The 18,275-nt window shown below is 53.8% G+C and overlaps 1 protein-coding gene across 1 annotated transcript in view; it reads left to right on the top strand.

Annotated features, from left to right (window-relative positions):
• Window positions 1-13,947, top strand: part of CACNA1C (calcium voltage-gated channel subunit alpha1 C) — a 628,569-nt gene extending 614,622 nt beyond the window's left edge. The window contains exons 42-49 of the mRNA XM_058282508.2: window positions 455-582; window positions 1,123-1,257; window positions 2,754-3,106; window positions 6,446-6,574; window positions 8,944-9,050; window positions 9,355-9,458; window positions 11,202-11,540; window positions 13,233-13,947. Of these exons, the coding sequence (XP_058138491.1) occupies window positions 455-582; window positions 1,123-1,257; window positions 2,754-3,106; window positions 6,446-6,574; window positions 8,944-9,050; window positions 9,355-9,458; window positions 11,202-11,540; window positions 13,233-13,535 (1,598 nt within the window). The 3' untranslated portion in view covers window positions 13,536-13,947. The remainder of the gene's footprint in view (window positions 1-454; window positions 583-1,122; window positions 1,258-2,753; window positions 3,107-6,445; window positions 6,575-8,943; window positions 9,051-9,354; window positions 9,459-11,201; window positions 11,541-13,232) is intronic.
• Window positions 13,948-18,275: the final 4,328 nt, after the last annotated feature.

Raw genomic sequence — 18,275 nt, 5'->3', positions numbered from 1 at the left:
GTAGCAGTGCCATCGTGGTGAAAAAAACAAAGAAGACGCAGCAAATAGACACAGAGAACAGAAAACCAGGATGGGGGGGTGGTGGGAGGAAGGGAAGAGAAAATAACTAAATAAATAAATCTTTGAAAAAAAAAAACACAAGGTAGGGAGTATGTTAGCAATATGTAAAACAAAAGGGGGATAGGAATATATCTGCTTGTATTTGCAGATAAAATACTCGATAAACTAATAAAAGAGGTTATCTATTGGGAGGTGGTAGCGAAGCAGATGGGGGATGGAGCCGGAGTGAGACTTTTCACTGTATATCTTTTTACACATTTTTCTCTTTTTGAAGCATCTCTTTTCGTTCTATCGCTTGGAAAAATTACATTTAAAAATTTGAGGAAAGTTTGGCTCCTAAAAAAGAAACCCCCACTCACCCCCAATCCCCTTTCCTCTCTTCATGTCGGCTCAGATGATGAGGTCACCGTTGGAAAGTTCTACGCCACCTTCCTGATCCAAGAGTACTTCCGGAAATTCAAGAAGCGCAAAGAGCAGGGGCTTGTGGGCAAACCCTCCCAGAGGAATGCCCTGTCCCTGCAGGTGAGCGGCTGGTGGGAGGGGCTCTCACCCCCAGGAAGGTCCTGGTCGCCTCCACTGACCCCCAGTCAGAGCCTGAGTCCTTCCAGAAGGAAGCTGTCCAAGAGCTCCCAGCCTTTCCCACGGCTGATGTGAGAAGACATACCCTCTCCCTCTTGCCACCCCCACACACACATAGCCCTCCCCAGTCTCGCCTGCTTCACCACCCTCAGAGCTCCCGTGAGTTCCTGAAGTTCCCATCACAGCCCCCGATTCCCGGTGGTTCCACCCCACGTGGCTTGGCCTTCATCCCTCTGGGTGGACAGGTGGACTCTTCCACCTTAGGGCAGGTAAGCGAGGCCCAGGGCAGCACATCCCCTGGTTTGCATGTACAAATACACCTGCCCCCCACGAAGGCCGCCTGCCTTGCAGAGGCGCAGAGAATGGGATGGTTAGATTGAGGAGTGTCAAGGGCCCAGAGGAGAAGGCCCAGGCTCTGGTGACGGCCAGCGGGGGAGCTCTGGTGGAAAAGACCAGAGCCTCACACAGCCCTCCGGGTTCCAGGCCGGCCTGCGCACGCTGCACGACCTTGGACCTGAGATCCGACGCGCCATCTCTGGAGACCTGACGGCAGAGGAGGAGCTGGACAAGGCCATGAAGGAGGCTGTGTCTGCTGCCTCCGAAGACGACATCTTCAGGGTGGGTGGAGGCCACCGTCGCTCTCTTTGACCTTGACACAGGGAGGGTGGGCTGGCATCTTGCCAAGGAATCCCAGTGGGGCAGATCTGGGTTCTGTTGTGGATTTCCAATTCTTCCCACTCAGCTCTTGCCCCACTTCTCCCCCTTTACCGAACCTGACACCATCTCCAGCCAGGACTCCCAGGACAGGAAGGAGGGAAGGAGCCATTTTCGTAAGGGAAATGCCTCCCGGGAGAAACGTCCATATTAGAAGGTCCAAAGTGGTGGCCTCTGGGCCACAGTGAATCTGTAGACCTATTTTGTTTGCAACACTCGAAAACGTGGTGCATCCAAATAAAAAGCTAGATTTCTGGCTTCTCTCGAAGGTCTGGCGATAGAGGACTCGTGAACCCGCATGGCAGTGAAGGGCTGGAACCAGGTGGCAGTTGCTCTCTCGGGATGGAGCATGTTTCTCCAGTCCACAAGCACCACTTCCACTCCTTTCACTGCTGAGCTGACCATCAGTTGCAATCATGAAAACTAAGCCCAACAATGCTGCAATGCGTGAACCCTTGCATCCAGCTCTCTTCACTTGTTTGCATTACCTGCCTAACTCCTGAAGGCTATGATTAGAATCCCTTCTATGGCAGAGGAGAAGCACTGACCATCATTTTCCAGTGTCCTACTAACACCTACTACTCCCTTACCCCCTTCCTAGGTGATAGAAAAGTCAGGGAGGTTAGATAGGTCCACGCTGCCTGTGGCTTTCCTTTCGTCATCATCCTCATTTTCATCACCATGAAATATTCATCACCGAATGGCCTCGGGGACATGGCTCCCTGTTGATCCCACCCAACAAGACCCCAGACAGATATTTGCAAACGCTCCTTCACCAAAGCCCAAGGACATTGCGATGTCAAGGATTAGATCAACCTTGCAGATAGCTACTCGCCCACTGGCCCAGGACAAGAAAAGAATGAGGGGGAACAAACATTGGTCCCCGATTTGAACTCTTTAAAAAATCTCCTGGGGAACAAGGAGCCATCACGTTATTGATGTAGTAAATTCTTCGTGCTAATTTTCAAACCAGTTTGGCTAACCCAGTAAGCCAGTTGGATTTTCATTTTTAAAAATCGAGGTAGAATCTTCTGGTCCTGTTCCTCTCCCCTTGGCCCTCACCGTGTTCTCTGCCAAGCCAGCAGCTGGCTGCGGTTAAGGATTGCCATCCCGGACTTGCCCTTGGAAGTCAATGCTCATCTTCAGGGGGTTTGTTAGAAACTTCTGGGCTCACAGTGAGCAGCCTTCCCGCCTGCCCAGGTTCCTTAGATGAGGGGGTCCTTCCTTTCAGAGGGCAGGCGTGGTACCTTGGGTGCCTAGGGACTCCCTCTCCTGAGCTGTCCAGCCGTGCAGGCGAAGCCCGTCACCACGTGCTGCCCTCCCCGGCATCTCCGACCCCGCGGCTTCAGGTAGCTAAGGGGGCCTTCTCCTCCACCCACCCCCTCCTGTCTCGCCCACAGAGGGCCGGGGGCCTGTTCGGCAACCACGTCAGCTACTACCAAAGCGACGGCCGGGGCGCCTTCCCCCAGACCTTCACCACCCAGCGCCCGCTGCACATCAACAAGGCGGGTAACAGCCAAGGCGACACCGAGTCACCGTCCCACGAGAAGCTGGTGGACTCCACCTTCACCCCCAGCAGCTACTCGTCCACTGGCTCCAACGCCAACATCAACAATGCCAACAACACTGCCCTGGGCCGCGCCCCCCGCCCCACTGGCCACCCCAGCACGGTCAGCACCGTGGAGGGCCACGGGCCCCCCCTGTCTCCTGCTATCCGGGTGCAGGAGGCAGCCTGGAAGCTCGGCTCCAAGAGGTAAGCGCGAGGGTGGGGAGACCCCTGCCCATGCACGTGGGCCTCACGCACTCTGGCCGGTGGGCGTCAAGGGCGGAGGGGAGTTTGGCCCCCAGGTCCACCATTCAGCCTTCAAGGATGGAGGCTGCTGCATGGGGCCCCAAGGAGGGAGGGAGGCGCTATGCTGCCCTAGATTGGACAAGGCAGCCATGCTTTGGGTGAGCCAGCGTGGCCCCACTGGCCAGCAGTGTCCTGAGAGGCCACGCCTCTGGATGGAGTCTCTCACCTGAGCAGAGGCACTGCTGGCCCATGACCTTCTGAGATGTTTGTAATCTGGCTTGACAGTGGAAACCATTCCCTCTGCCCTTTCCCAAATCTGCCCACGCCTGGCCTGTCACCCGCTTGTGCTGGGAATGGCGTTACCAGCTCTTCTTTATACCCCCTCCTCACCCCCTCCTGGGTCAGGGCCCCCTCCCCTGCAGCACTGGCCACACAGCTGCAGTGTAGGGTTGCTGACAGCCTTGACTGTGCCTCCTGCCTCCTGACTCGCCCTTTTCTTCCCATCCTCTGCTCCCTGGTAGTCTAGGATGCATTGCCAGGACATGCTAGGACAGCAGGTGCTTCCTCCCACGCTCTGGGCTCAGAAAGTGCAGCCTGGGCCCAGGAGGGGCTCATCCCTGTCCATCCCAGCTGCTCTGGGCTTCCCGAGGCAGGGCGGGAGAGGGCACCCCTCTGCCTCTTGCCATTCCACCCTTAATTGTGCTGCTCTTCCAGAGCAGGAGAGCGTGCTCCCCAACAGGCTAGAAGATCCCTAGCGTGCCAGGTGAGAAGTGCAAGTTGTCCTCTAAAGCCCGGGACAAGTGTCCTGATGCAGCTGCCATGCAAGGGGCCAGTGCACTTGCCCGCTGGTCTTCCCGCCCCTTCTAACACCAGGGTTCAAGAGGCCACGTGCAAGCCCCCGGGGTCTGGGCATTTGACAGTGTCTGGTGACAGTCAAGTGAAATTAGCCATCTCGTCTGCCTTACTCTCTGGAAGGCTGTCTGGGCTAACCACCCAACCACAGTGGTGGGTTGAGTCCTTCGACTCAGTAGATGTATATTGACGCCTTCTGTATGCAGGACAGTGTTCTCACACTGGATGTTGTATGCTGATCGGAAAGACTGGGTTGGCCTAGGAGAATATCAAAGTTTAAATGGCCTGTCTCGATAAGCCCCTTCCTTTTCTGCCTTCATACACTTCTACAAGTTCAGGGCTGAGTCCTCCTGTTGCTTTCCCCCCTGCTGGCCTTATTAATACCTCTTCTTAAGGAAGGCTATAGTCATAATTAATTTATGTCCATCTCAGTGGATATTCAATTACCTCCCTCAAAGGGTGTTTGCATATCAACCTTCGCTCTGTATTAGATAAGGGGAGAGTAATTATTAGAGAGGATACAGGGGAGAAGACACAGGGGGATTTTCTTCTTTACCCCACAAATAGAGTTATCAGGGAAATATGAAATATGCAAAGCACCTCACACAATGCCCAGCACACAGTTAGTGCTCTCCTGACATCCACCCCCTCCCTTCCCATTGCAATTGGTCAAAGCAGCAGTCAGGGTGCTGAACTTCAACTTGGTGAAGAAGAAAACATTACTGATGTCTAGCTCTGGGGCTGTGTCCTTCATGTGGCAGCTAAAGGCCAAGGCCCCAGCGCTGGCTTTGCTTCTGCTGGGGATGGGCCAGCATGTCCTGCACACAGTGGGCCCCCGAGAAGTGGTGTCAGCCGCCTGCCACTATTCTCCATCATCAGCTCCTCCCCCTGCACCACACCCAAGCACCTTCCACATCCCTCTCTTCCTGCTCCATCTTGAGCCTCCAACATCTGGGTGGGCAGCCATCGGTGAGGGTCTCCCCCAAGAACTCTCCCCCTACCCTTCCTTAGTTGCCCCTAAGCCCAGGGTCAAAGCTGGCGCACTGATCCAGCACCCAGACCCAAAAAGCTAAACTGGGATATTTCCCTGATGCCCTCGTGGGTCTGTCTGAGAATATAGAGTGGGCCCAGCATGCAGGGTCTACTAGAAGAAAGATGGAGGGAGGTGCTGAGGTTGGAGAGTACTCAGAGCAGAGTTCAAAGAACCATGAGCCCCACGCGCAAGGAGCGCCCCATAAGGAGAGCCACCCAGTGCGAAAGAAAGTCCAGCCTGCCAAGGAGTGGCACCTCACACACGGAAAACTGACCACCAAGATGATGCAACAAAAAGAGACGCAGATTCCTAAGCTGCTGACAAGAATAGAAGCAGACAAAGAACACACACAGTGAACTGACACAGAGCAGACAACTGGGGGTGGGGGAGGGGAAGGGAGAGAAATAAATAAAAAATAAATAAATCTTTTAAAAAATGGGGAAAAAAAAGAACCATCAGCAAATGGGCAGAAGGCCCTGCCCCAAAAGGTAAAAGCATTCGAGTCTAAAGCCCATCCTAGTATGGAGGAGCTCAGGCTCAGCAGGGACTCAGGCTTAAGAAAGACTCAGGCTCAGCAGGGGCGCAGGCTTGGAAGGAACTCAGGCTCAGCAGGGGGTCAGGCTTGGAAGGGACTCAAGTTCAGCAGGGGCTCAAGCTCAGGCAGGTCTCAGGCTCAGCAGGGACTCAGGCTTGAGAGGGACTCAGGCTCAGCAGGGGCTCAGGCTTGGGAGGGACTCAGGCTCAGCAGGGGCTCAGGCTTGGGAGGAACTCAGGCTCTGGAAGGAGGCTCACTCCTCTGCTCAGAAAAACAAACCCCTCCATGTAAGGCTTCTCCTAAGTGCCTTTCCTCTAAGGAGCCGGTGTCAGCTTTGTCCAACAGATGCCCAAAGGCCCTGCTGCCTAGCCTAGACGACGGGCCCTGTCCTCTCACTGGCCTGTTTGCCCTGGAGAAAGCAATGAAGGCCCTTCTTTAAGAGCTGATCCCTTCCATCCTTCAAAGTTCCGTCTCATCCATTGCTTCACTAGTTACTCACAAGCCTGTGTCAGGCGAAGCATAAGTCATTCCCATTTTATAGAAGGGGAAACCAAGGCACAGGGTGGACTGAGCAACCTGGGCATGGTTACACAGCCAGAGTAACAGAATCGGGGTCAGAACTCACATCTCCCTGGATCCTAACCCACATGGAAGAGTCCTAACCCTTATGTGTCACCGTCTCCATGGCTTCATCCACCACTGCAGGAGGAGGAGGCCCCAGCGGTTGTGTGTCTGTATATGTGGGTGTGTGCACATCTGAGTGTGTGAAGGGGTGTGTGCATATGAATGTGCGTGAGTGAGGGTGTGAACGTGTGCATTTGAGGAAAGGGGAGGAGGGCTGGCAGTTCCTGATCTTTCCATCTTCCCTGGGACGTTTCAGGTGCCACTCCCGGGAGAGCCAGGTAGCCATGGTGTGTCAAGAGGAGGGCTCCCGGGACGAGCCCTGTGAAGGGAAGAAGAGCCACGACGCTGAGTACTGCAGCAAGCCCAGCCTGCTCTCCATGGAGATGTGAGCTCTGCGGCCTTCTGCCCTGGGCGGGGCCACGGGGGTGGGGAAGGGGCTGGAGAAAAAGCGGCCGGTCCCTGAAATGCCCCCTCTGGGCACGATCTGGGAGAGGAGAGGAGATGGCGTGGCAGACCTGTGCGCCGCATCCGCTGCCCCATTAGGGAGCTAGGACCCCCTACCCCCATAGACTCGCCCACTCGCCCCGCGTCTGCTTGGCCCTTCCTCACTATCAAATGCGTCCAAGAAAATCTGTAAAACAGTGTTTCTTAGACTTTTTTGGACTGCAATCAAAGTCACATTTTAGAGTGAGATTCCTCGCACGTCTGCATGTATTGACCGTGAGACAGAAGTTTCGTGAAACGTGCTATAGCACACATCCCCAGCAGAGGGCGCTGTTGGCAAAGCCTGGGCTGAGCTTTTTCTCCGGGCTGAAGGGCTGAAAGAGGACAGAGTTTTAACTGGAGACCAGAACCACTGGAAGGTTGTGACAGCCACTGAGTCGGTTACGAATCCGACAGCCTGGCATAGACTACCACAAGGCAGGCTAGAGACTATCAGAGAGCGTGACAGTTCATGAAACATTTGCTTCGTTGCCAACATACATGTGTGTGCTGAGTCTTATAAAATGTAGCTTCAACTGGGGGCTGCAATCCAAAAACTATAATAAACACTGTTTGAGAGGCTTCCCTGAAATCACTTATGGTAAGGAAGGGGCAGCCCCTTAGACTGGTGTCACTGGAAAGGTCACCTTGGGCAAATGGGCTGGGGGGGAACAGACCCCCAAGAAGTGGGAGGAGATGGGACCCCTCTGCCTGCTCTCAGCCCCGCCAGCACGGGGTACAGCTTTCCAGAGTTCTGTGCTTTCTTCCTGTGGAACTGCGCTGGAAGAGCAGCAGTGGTCTCTTCCCTGTGTAGGACGATAAGTCTAGGATGAGAAAAACCATGGAAATAGTAGTCAAGAGACCAGCGACTCTGGATAAGTCAACGAACCTCTCCATCAGCTAAATGGGTGTGTTGGGGGTGGGGGAGAGATACATCGTCCCTTTTTCCAACTCAGTGAAATATAGTGAGTATAAAGCCAAAAGAAGTCACTGACGTTCCTTAAGAGAGAATGTTCTGGAAAATGACTTTTAGAAAATGCAGATTAATACGTGGCTGGAGTCTAGAAATCTATGCTTGGATCCATTTCGGGGATTATTGAGGGTTTGGGTGTGTTCAGGTAACGGTTAAACTGGTCTCCACACTCAAGATCTTTCAGACCACAGGAAGCGAAGAGGTGCTCAGGAGAGGAAGATGACCTGGGGCTTTTCTAGCTAATAAGCGCGGTCTGGACAAGGGGGTGCAGGTGTTTAGGGAAGGTGGTGGCCCAGCTTGGTCCTACCAGGAGCTGCGCACAAGGTCAAACAAGCTGGGTCTTCAAGGGTGGGTGCAATTTGGATGAGGAGAAGATCTCGCAGGGGGCGCTTCCTAAGTTGGGAATGAGAGCAGAGGCTTGCAGGCATGAGCGGGCGACGTTCCCTCCGCCAACTTTCCTGCACAGATGCTAGCAGCCACTGTGCTAGGAGCAAGGCAGGGTCTCAGCCCCCGGGGGGCCTGAGAGCAGCACCAGGCCGGTAACACCCAGGGGTCGGAAGGGAGCGGGGTGCACCCAGGAGGGAGGGAGAAGTCGCTCTAGTGGCACCCTCATTTGTAAGTGAAATAGAACAGACTAAAAACAGAAATGATCGGAGTGCAGTGCATACAATAGAGGTAAGCAGTTCATGGAGTGCAGTTCAATTACGTCTGTGTGTTCTGGGAATACGTCAAATAAATCTCTTCTTGTGAATCGCCGTTCAAAAAGGCTTGGGCGCCATCCACTAGACGCCCTCTAACGACCCTTCAGCTCTGCTGCTCTCCGAGTTGCATGTTTGTTGCGGGCAACTGCGTATGTGCGGTTGGGGATGGAGAGGAGGCTGGAGCGGGGAGAATTTGGGGCAGAGGATAAGTTCAGGCTGAAGTTGGGAAAATAGCTTGGGTACAAGTAGACAGGGGGCCCAGCCATTCCTTGAAACAACCTTATGCACCAGGAATTTTTTCCAACTTTCTCAGCAACCTTGACCCAAGAGTGTCCCCCCATCTCCAGTCAAATGCCTGGCTCAACCTAGACAGTTTGTGAAGGCCCCAGCAGGCAGGCCTGGGGTGCCAGAGAGCAGGGCAGAGGCTCCTGGGGAGGCTATTCCAGCTCTTCCTTCTCCAGTCCCTCCAGGAAGCGAATATACGGGTTCCCTTCGCTGAGGAAAAAGGAAAGCGCCTCCTGGGAGGGCAGCATCCCCGGGAGGGGTGGCGGCTGCCTCCTGGCCTCCGGGAACAAGCCCCAAAGCTCTCTGTTCCAGGCTGTCCTACCAGGACGACGAAAACCGACAACTGGCACCCCCAGAGGAGGACAAGAGGGACGTCCGGCAATCTCCAAAGAGGGGCTTCCTCCGCTCCGCCTCGCTAGGTAGACCCCCTTGCCTCGCTCCCCAGACACACCCCGGGGCCAGCCCCAAGGTGACGCTGGTCCCTGAGAAACAGCGGTGGCCTGGCTGCACCGCCCCCACCACGGGCTTGTGTCCAGGGCGGCAAGCGGGCGCTCCGGGGGCAGGGCTGAGACTTGTACACGCTCCACCTGACGCGTCCTGGAGACAAGGCGAAGGACACGAGGGGGCGCAGGCGGTGCCACCCCGCGCCCCCGCCCCTGGGTGTGAGCCCCCACCGCCAGCGTCCTCCCTTCCCGCCCTGACCCTGGTTCTTCGACCCCGCAGGTCGAAGGGCCTCCTTCCACCTGGAATGTCTGAAGCGACAGAAGACTCCGGGGGGGGACGTCCCCCAGAAGACGGTCCTGCCCCTGCACCTGGTCCACCATCAGGTAGCCCCAGCTTTGGGCAGGCCCCTGTCACCCTCAGCAACGGAACCGTGCCCGTGACTACGGGCCAGTCCCCCTGCTGCCCCCCACTCCTGGCCCTCCAGCGCCCCCGGGGAGGGATGCCCGCTCTTCCTGTGCAGGTGACAGCCTGGACAAGGCCGGGCATTTCCCACGGGGAAGACCCGGGCAACAGTGGGGAGCAGCGGGAACTCCTCGTGCGATCCCGGGGCACCGGCAGCCCCAGGCTTCTGCCCGAGCTGTCCCCTCATAGTGCCCCTGGTGGTCCCTCCCCGAGACTGGCTGACGGGACTCGGGCAGATGTGGCCGTACCTAGAGGTGGAAGGTGCCTGGGAATGTAGCTGCACAAAACTCCTTCCACTGAAATACAGAATTGACTCCAGCTGAGGCCGTGATATCTAAGTCACAGTCTCAGACCTGCTCTTGGTCTCTCAGAACTAGTGGAAAGTCGGAGTTATCTAAGACCGGTCTATTAGCTCCAAGCTAAGTAGGGGGGAAACCAAAATTTCCCCACTTTTTAACCTCCTTACCCCCTTTTCATGTCTTAAAGGGTTTTTTTAATACCCAAAGATATTCACCCACCAATCAAAGCTTATAATGCACATAAGCTGGCCAGGGTGGCTCAGCTAAGTTGACGTTATTTCAGCTCAAAGAAGTGCCCTGTTTTGTTTCCCCTGTGGGGCATTGCCAAATAGGTATGATCTCCCTGGGGCTTTCTGAAATATCGAGCCTAGCCTACAGCCCTTGCACTCTTCTCAGGCCTCCAAGGACCAGGGGTTGGGACCACCGAGAGCCATGGGCAGGGGAGATGGCAGAACGTGGGGACATCGTGTGTGCCATTTTAAAAGATTTCTAGAAATTGACTTCACCCGCCTGTTCTTATGCTGCTCGACAAGCAGCTCTTCTTTATTCCTCTGCTGCGCTCTGAGCCTTTCTAGTGCCCTCCCGCCTATACAGCTCTGTCCCCACTCTCTCTGCCTCTCAGAGCGAGAGTTTCCCAGGCCGTGGGATCGCCCTCTACCTGCGAACATATCACATCAGGGCAGCTGACACTGTCACTGCACAAGCCATGACAGCAGCTGAGATGCGGGACACCATCCCTGCCCTCAGGATGCTGAGGGACGTTTGGGGGCAGAGGAAATCAGCACACGAATTGTTTAATTACGACTAACGGTGTAAGATAACTAACCGTTCAGGATAACCTGAGCTTGACATTGGCAGCGCATTCTTACTGGCCTAAAGAATTTTTAAAATTAAAACAAATGCTGGTTTTGTTTAGCTCTTTATGATGTACGATACGCTTTTTCACGCACCCTGTGTCGCTGAAATAGCTTAGCCTCCTCGCGGGGCAGATGGGAAGGCATCGGTGTCCTCGTTTGGTAAATAGGCAGGCATCGTTCTCTCTCTTCTACTGATAGAAAACCCAGATGGAGAGACTCCACAGCTAACAGGTGGTAGGACCAGCGCTAAAAGTCCCAGATGATCTTGATTCCATTCGAGCACAGCTTTCTGGGTTTAGAGGAGAAAGGGGTCCCTTCATCCTGGCATGATCACAAAACTCTTTTGGGGGTTGCTGAAACTTTTGCCCGGGGCGGGGAGGATTCAGGTGGGAGACGATGATGGTGCAGTGAACCCCAGGCAGGTGGCAGCAGCTGGAAGGCAATAGGCGCTTGGGAGGCGGGGGCCCGCTCAGCTCTGCTAGTAACACGTGCCCTTGCGTGTCCACAGGCCCTGGCCGTGGCGGGCCTGAGCCCCCTCCCGCAGAGAAGCCATTCCCCGTCGGCGCTCCCCAGGCCGTGCGCCACCCCCCCTGCCACGCCGGCCAGCAGAGGCTGGCCCCCGCAGCCCATCCCCACCCTGCGGCTGGAGGGGGCCGAATCCAGCGAGAAGCTCAACAGCAGCTTCCCGTCCGTGCACTGCAGCTCCTGGCTGGATGAGAGCGCCAGCTGCGGCGGGGGCGGCAGCGCCCCCCGGAGAGCCCGGCCCGTCTCCCTCACTGTGCCCAGCCCGGCCGGGGCCCCCCGGGGCCGGCAGTTCCACGGCAGTGCCAGCAGCCTGGTGGAAGCGGTACGTGACTCCCAGCCGCCCAGCCCGCAGGGGGCAAGGCCCAGGCGACAATGCAGAATTGAGAGGGGGGCACCGGGTCCCTGCCCAAATAGACCGGAGGCCAAATCCCTTTGCCAGACGAACCCTCACTGTCAGGGCCTGCCCCAAACTGTGACTGCACAAGATGTCATTGGCTTCAGGTGGGACAAGAGCTGACGCAGAGGGAGAAAGTACTGAGCAGCGTTTCCCTTCTCGTAGCCAGGAGAAAATCCACGGGGTTCCACCGTGCAGGCCAGGGATGCGCCGTGACCGCCCGCTCCACCTGCAAATGTGAGGTCGGCTGTAGATTTAGGGGGTCAAGACCAATGGCGCTTACCCCTGATTGCTCATTAGGGACCTCCTGGGGAGCTCAAGAAACCTGTGCCCAATTAAACTGGGACTTTTTTACAGCTCTTGTGATGAGTCTCAGGCACGGAGATGAGAACCCCTCGTCCAGAGCAAGGGAGCATTCAGTTCCCACAGTACTCTGCCCTGGTCAAGGTATCAGGTTCAGTCCTGGCACCACATTTTAGGGATCCTCTGACAAACTGGGACAAACCCAAAGGAGGACAACCAGGTTGGCATAGGGAGATTGGTGGAGGGAATTAGGGCAGCTGATCCTGGAGAGGAGATGACTTACAAGGCCATGAAAAGCAGCTCAAAGTTGTGAGGGGCGTCTCGGAAAGAGTTACACTCAGGGCTGGAGTCTCGAAGGCAGACCGGGAGGGAGCTGACAGGCAGGCAGTTCAGCTCACGAAACACTTCCACGTGGGAAGGCCTGGCCTGTAAGTAATGAGCTCCCCATCACTGGATGCAGGCCAGCAGAGCCTAGGCTCATCTAGTTGTCAGGAGATGGAGAATTAAACCAGGGTGACCCCTAAGGTCCCTTCTAACGCCAAAGCTCTGGGGAAGAGCCCTTGGCCTTGGTTAGCCCTCCTCCATTCCACACCTCCTGCTGAGCACCTGCCATGGATAGGCACGGTTGTGGGTCCCGGGATCCAGCTGAGAACACACAAAGCCTCTACCCTTGTCGAGCTGACAGGCAATAAACAAGAAGGCAACATGTCGACAAGGGGCAGATGCTCTGCAGAAAAACAAAGCAGGGTTGGGATTTAAAGAGTAATGGAGGATGGGGAGCAAGACAAGCCTGCTGGGGGAAGAATGTCCCAGCTATGCTGTGTTGCTCCCCGGAGCCCATCATGGCTACAGCCGGTAGGAGGGGTGGGGACACTTTGGGGATCCCCTTTCGGCCTTCCCAGCAGAAATCAAGACAGGTACATAGAAAGTGTTTTGCACACATCGTAATCCAGGATTCTCACTCCAGAAGGGCAGCCAGCCGGCAGCGGGCAGAGGGCAGGAGTTAACAGTTTCTGGCTGAGCCAAATGTGGGGGGCTCCTTGGGGTGCCATGGAGGAACAGCGAGAAGGGACGGGTGCAGATCTGGCACCGAGCTCCTTGCTCAGTGACCCCGTGCCAGCAGCCCAGCCCACACTGCTTCCCCTGCCCCAGCACCCCAACCCCTCTGGCCGCCCTCCGTCTGTCCGCCCCTCCCAGCACTGCACACACTTCCAGAAGTCACCTGCCAGGGGCCCTGGGCCCAGCCCTGGAGGGGAGCCGCCCTCCTGCCCTAATTTTCCTCTCTGGTTCTTCTCCACGGCCCCCCGCCCTCTTCAGGTCTTGATTTCAGAAGGACTGGGGCACTTTGCTCAAGACCCCAAGTTCATCGAGGTCACGACCCAGGAGCTGGCCGACGCCTGCGCCATGACCCTGGAGGAGATGGAGAGCGCGGCGGACAACATCCTCAGCGGGGGCGCGCAGCCGAGCCCCAACGGCACCCTGTTACCTTTTGTTAACTGCAGGGACCCGGGGCAGGACAGAGCGGGGGGCGGCGAGGACGAGCCCTGCGCGGGCGCCCCCGAGCGTCGAAAGGGCGGCGAGGACCTCCAGGCCGGCAGGGTGTCCGTCAGCAGCCTGTAGGGGCCGGGCGCCGGGGCGCCGCTGGGTTTTTTATTTGTTTCAATGTTCCTAATGGGTTCGTTTCAGAAGTGCCTCACTGTTCTCGTGACCTGGAGTTAACCGGAACAGCGTCTTCATTCATTTCTGTTGGGACAAGACGCAGAGTTGGGTGGTGCGGAGAGGTCAGCTTGTCGGGGGGGCGAGAAGAGCAGCGACCCCGGTTTGTGTCCACGCGGAGGGGAGAGAGGCGAGGAGGAGGAGGCGGACGAGGCCGAGGGGGCGAGCGCGGGTCCCGGTGGCTCAGGAGCGGCCGCCTCCTCGGGGCGCGACAGAGAACCTCCGCTTCCTGCGGTACCCTCACCCAAAAGGACCCTCTATCAAACGGGTGTCTTTCAACTTTGCTTGTAAAAAAAAAAAAAAGAAAGAAAAAAAATCATTTTGCACATATTCTGTATGAGCCTCGCTGTCTCCATCGAGCCAGGGCCCTCTGGATTTGGAGAAGTGGAGAATGAAATTGGGGGCATGACTTCCGCTGAGGACCCCAGCCCCACACCCCAGACAGGGAGGAGGAGGCGGCGGCGAGAGGCGGCGGGGGCTCCGGGCACAGTGGCACGTGGCAGCGTCGCGGCTGCACACCAAGACCCCACCACCACCACCACCCCGGGCACTGCGGCCCCGGCCCCGTGGCCCGAGTCGGGGGCTTCTGCCTGCACAAGCCACGCTGAGCGCCGGAGCCGCGGCCGTGCCCGCGGGCAGGGCGGGCAGGGACTGGCGCTGCCCACCAGGGAAGGGGCAGCCGGCTCTCGACGGAACGAGGTGGAGCTGAGCTTCTGTTGAGCGCTCTTTTGTGGTTTGACATTTTTTCTTGACAGCATGTTGCCGTTTTGGGGTTTTTGTTGTTTTTTGGGGTTTTCTTTTTTTTTTCTTAATTTTTCCCCAGGGGGGGATGGGGAGGAAGAAGAGTGTTTACCAAGTTTTGTAGCCACCCACTTTACTGTTTTCACTTTTGCCAATGTAAATCGGGTTTGGTTTTATGGTATTATTTAAATGGTTGTGGTTTCCTTTTCCACAGAGGGTTCAATAGAAGCCATGGAGGAGAGTTGTACCAGCCGTTATGTGGGCCCCAAAATTTGTTATGATTTCCTTAGGTAGTAACAGATTTTTTTTTTTCTGGTTTGGTTTGGTTTTATAATTTAAAAATCATAGGCAATGCACTTGATATGGTCTTGCACATGTGGGTGATTGAGTTGGGTTCCTTTTTTTGCTGTGTGTGATGGTGGGTGCCAGAGAAGGGAGCATATGTGAGGAGAGCGTCTGGGTGTTGTGTGTGTACGTATTGCGCTGACCATGTATACCTGTTTTATGTGTGTCTGTGTACCCACGCAGTACACGAATGGGCACCCTTTCTGGTTTAAGGGGGGGAGATGTGAATCTGGGGCCATTTGAAAGCAAAAACAAACCACTGTCTGCTTCTGAAACGGGAATCAGTAACTTCTTTGCATTTTTCTGTCCCACAAGATATGCAAAAACAATGCAATAATATTCATTTTAAAAATACAATTGTGAGTTGTGTTGGCATTAAAACTGTATTTAAAAAAACACGCAGAAATTTAAGGGGAAAAAAAGCTCAAGAAGGCGTTTTGCTTCGATATATTCCGTGTCATGTTTTATTGCATTGATAATGTTTCTGTTGAAGAAACCGTTATACTTGAATTCAGGTCAGTTTCAGTATTTTTCAAATATTTTTTTAAAAATGAATTGCAATTGTGCCAAGCGAATATAATGAATTGAATTAAGTTTGTTTTTGAATTCACTTCTTGTATATTTTGCTGCATGTAAAGTAAATCATTTTGTATTTGGAGTGTGACAAGCTTTACCTTTGAACTCTCAAGTGCTTTGCTATATGTGGTTGGGGGAGAGGGAAAGATTTAAGATTTTTCTTTTGATTTGTACAATGAGCAAAGGTATCGCCAGTGTAAGTCATTATTCTGCCTTCCACAAACAGGTTTGGACATTACTGTTTTGCATATCTTGTGTTGCTTTTATTTCCTTTGATTTTTCCAAAATCGTTTAATAGGTATATTCATACCACATCTTGCTTTGAGAGACCAGGACATGTTTTATTCCAGTCTTCACCCTTTCTACTCTGCTTCAGTTCTCTGATTTGATTTTTCTCCAAGAACAGCTCTGTGGTCACGGGGCTCGCATCAGCCTTTCCCACCGAAGAGTGGCTGGCTCTTCATTTGCACAGCACAGTCTTTTCTCAGTAGAGTGTGCCCTGACTGAGAGGATGGAATTAAAGCCAGTCCTGTTAGGTGGGAAGAGGACACTCACTCCTGGCAACTGCTGAACCCAAACTCAGGTGCTAGGGGCTACAGAAAGGCAACTTGATAAAACCTTGGTCCAGCCAAAAGTCAGCTCTCTGTCTTGCTCATTTCTGCATCCTCTCCTCACTCTGGAACAAGATTTCCTCCAGACCTGTCCTTATCGTGTGTGTGGCAGCCATGGAGGGGACCAGGACAAGGCAGGAAGCATCAGAAGGACACAGGGAAAGTGGAAACAGATTTTGTGGGAGCATCTCTTATGCCCTTCACATCTACATAAACCCTCACCATGTGGATGCTGTTTCCTTCAAATGTATTTCAACATAAAGGGTCTCATTTAGGGGAAAGAGGACCCAACCATTCACCCAGAACTTGCTCTTTGGTCTCTTCCAGTCCTAGAGTTCCCTCTGCTCTTCTTGGCATTGGCACCTGGCAAGCTAGAAACTAAAATAGAGAAAAGTCCATTCCTCAGTGAAAATGAGTTGTCCTTTCAAGGACTGGCTCGTAAAGAAGTAGAGTGACAGGCCAGGTAGTCCCAGGTTAACCTGGAGTCTAAAAACTGAGGAGTTTCTTTATGTTTCTCCAAGCTCAACTCACCCAAACTTTCTTGGTTCCTTTTCAGTGGCATCATCAAGGTCTTGTAGAAATTAAGTTTAAGTGTCATCCTTTGTCCAGTTTCCCAAAATGTCTGCTGTTATGCTGCTAAGGGTAGTGGAGAGGGAAACACTTTTGAATTGCTTTTTGGTTCTTGTTATACATTTGGGCCCTAGATAGAAATTTGGAGGGTCGATTGACCCTACACACACACACACCTTTAAATGCCACCGTCTGTTTTCCTTTTGAACTTTTCATCTGCATCACCAAGTCTCATTGGCCAGTGGCATGGGCTACATGGCTGGGCTTCTGCCAGCTCCTCCCAGGGCCCGAGCCAAGTAGGGTCCCCACCCCATTACCACTCACACCCACAGGCTCCTTTCTAGTTGCACTATCAAGAAGCCAGGGTTGCTTTCCTCCCTGCACCCTACAAGAACAATGCCAACAGTGACACAGCTGTCATCAAATTAAGGAGGTTCAGATGGCAGTTTCCTCCCTAGGGCAAAGGCTTTCTTTGCCTGACCTCAAGATCAACTAGTAGAAGATTGACCTGTGATACCCATCATCAGGACAGACTGGTAAAAGCAGTAGCAAAATCAACGAACCTCATCCCACCACATAATAAGTGATACTTGCTCTCCAAGGAAATAGAGTTTTCCCCCATGATTGTCAAACATAACTGTCACATCTTCTGTAACCAATGGCTGAGAACCAAAAGGGCTTGAAAACATCCAGTTCAAGGCCTGGGGGTTGGTCAATTTAATTTGTATTTGTCCTCTGACTGGCCCTGCCTCTTTTACGTCCACACCTTGGCCTTGTAATGATTGTTCACGTGCACAGCTACATTCAGCAGAAAGCTGCATCTTGTCTTTCCGTCTGTTCCTAGAAGGTTCTTTTGGTCTTGAGGCAAAAGGAGGAAGCTTCTTCTGTAGGCTTGGCTTGATTCACGACTTTTCCCCTCATCTGAATCAGAAGTCACCCTTATTTAGAGCCCACTTTCTCCATCTTTTCAATCTGATAGGCTTCCCACGACTGGGAAATTCAAGGACAAAGGAGAAAGGCTTCCTTACCCTTTTATCCTCCTTTGTCTCCCTCGTTCCAAATTGCAGGTGCTTGCCTGGAGAGAAGCTGCCTATCTCTTTCGCACAGCCATTCTCCTTCGAGAACGTCTCCTGACCATTTAGTGGAAGGTAGTAGGGTAACCAACGTTCACATCATTCTAAGAAATAAGAACACCCAGGAAAGGGGGCGTTTGGAAGATGTCGGAAGTCTGACAGTTGCAGAGGCCAGTTGATACACACTCATCACTCCAAAAGGCAAAGAAATACAGCAAGAACCTAATTTGGGCATGAGGTAGAGCCCAGGTAATCAGGGCCTTTAGCCTCGTCAAACCTTAATCATAAATATTGCTAGGGAGGAGGATGACGTCTCCATCCCAAGAAGAAGTGAATTATCCCTCTCCAGGAGTTAGAAACACTTTAGCCAACAGGCCAAGAAAGGAGTGGTCTGACTTCAAGAGGATATCTATAGGCCCCAAGGCAGTCGAAAACATTTGCTGATAGACTCTGGGCCAATTCGATATTTTAAAGAAGCCATGGATAAGGGGAAATGTCAGCGCAGAGAGACCTAGAAGGAAAATGGGGTGTTGTTCCCATTTTATGAAAGAAGTGTTCAGCCCACAACGACCAGGGGGAGAGGCTGATGCCTTAAAGATCCACTTGGGGAGAAAAGAAAAATGAAATTTCAATCTGGCGTTGTTCTGTCATCCAAATCAACATATGGCTAGATGCAGGGTGTCTGCCCCCGGTATCCCCTCTCCTAGAATTGCTTCAGGGTTGTCTGG

Source organism: Dasypus novemcinctus, chromosome 20, assembly GCF_030445035.2.
Source record: "Dasypus novemcinctus isolate mDasNov1 chromosome 20, mDasNov1.1.hap2, whole genome shotgun sequence".
NCBI classification, from domain to species: domain Eukaryota; kingdom Metazoa; phylum Chordata; class Mammalia; order Cingulata; family Dasypodidae; genus Dasypus; species Dasypus novemcinctus.
Note: the sequence above shows the minus strand (reverse complement) of the source record. Positions and strands in the feature narration are given on the sequence as shown.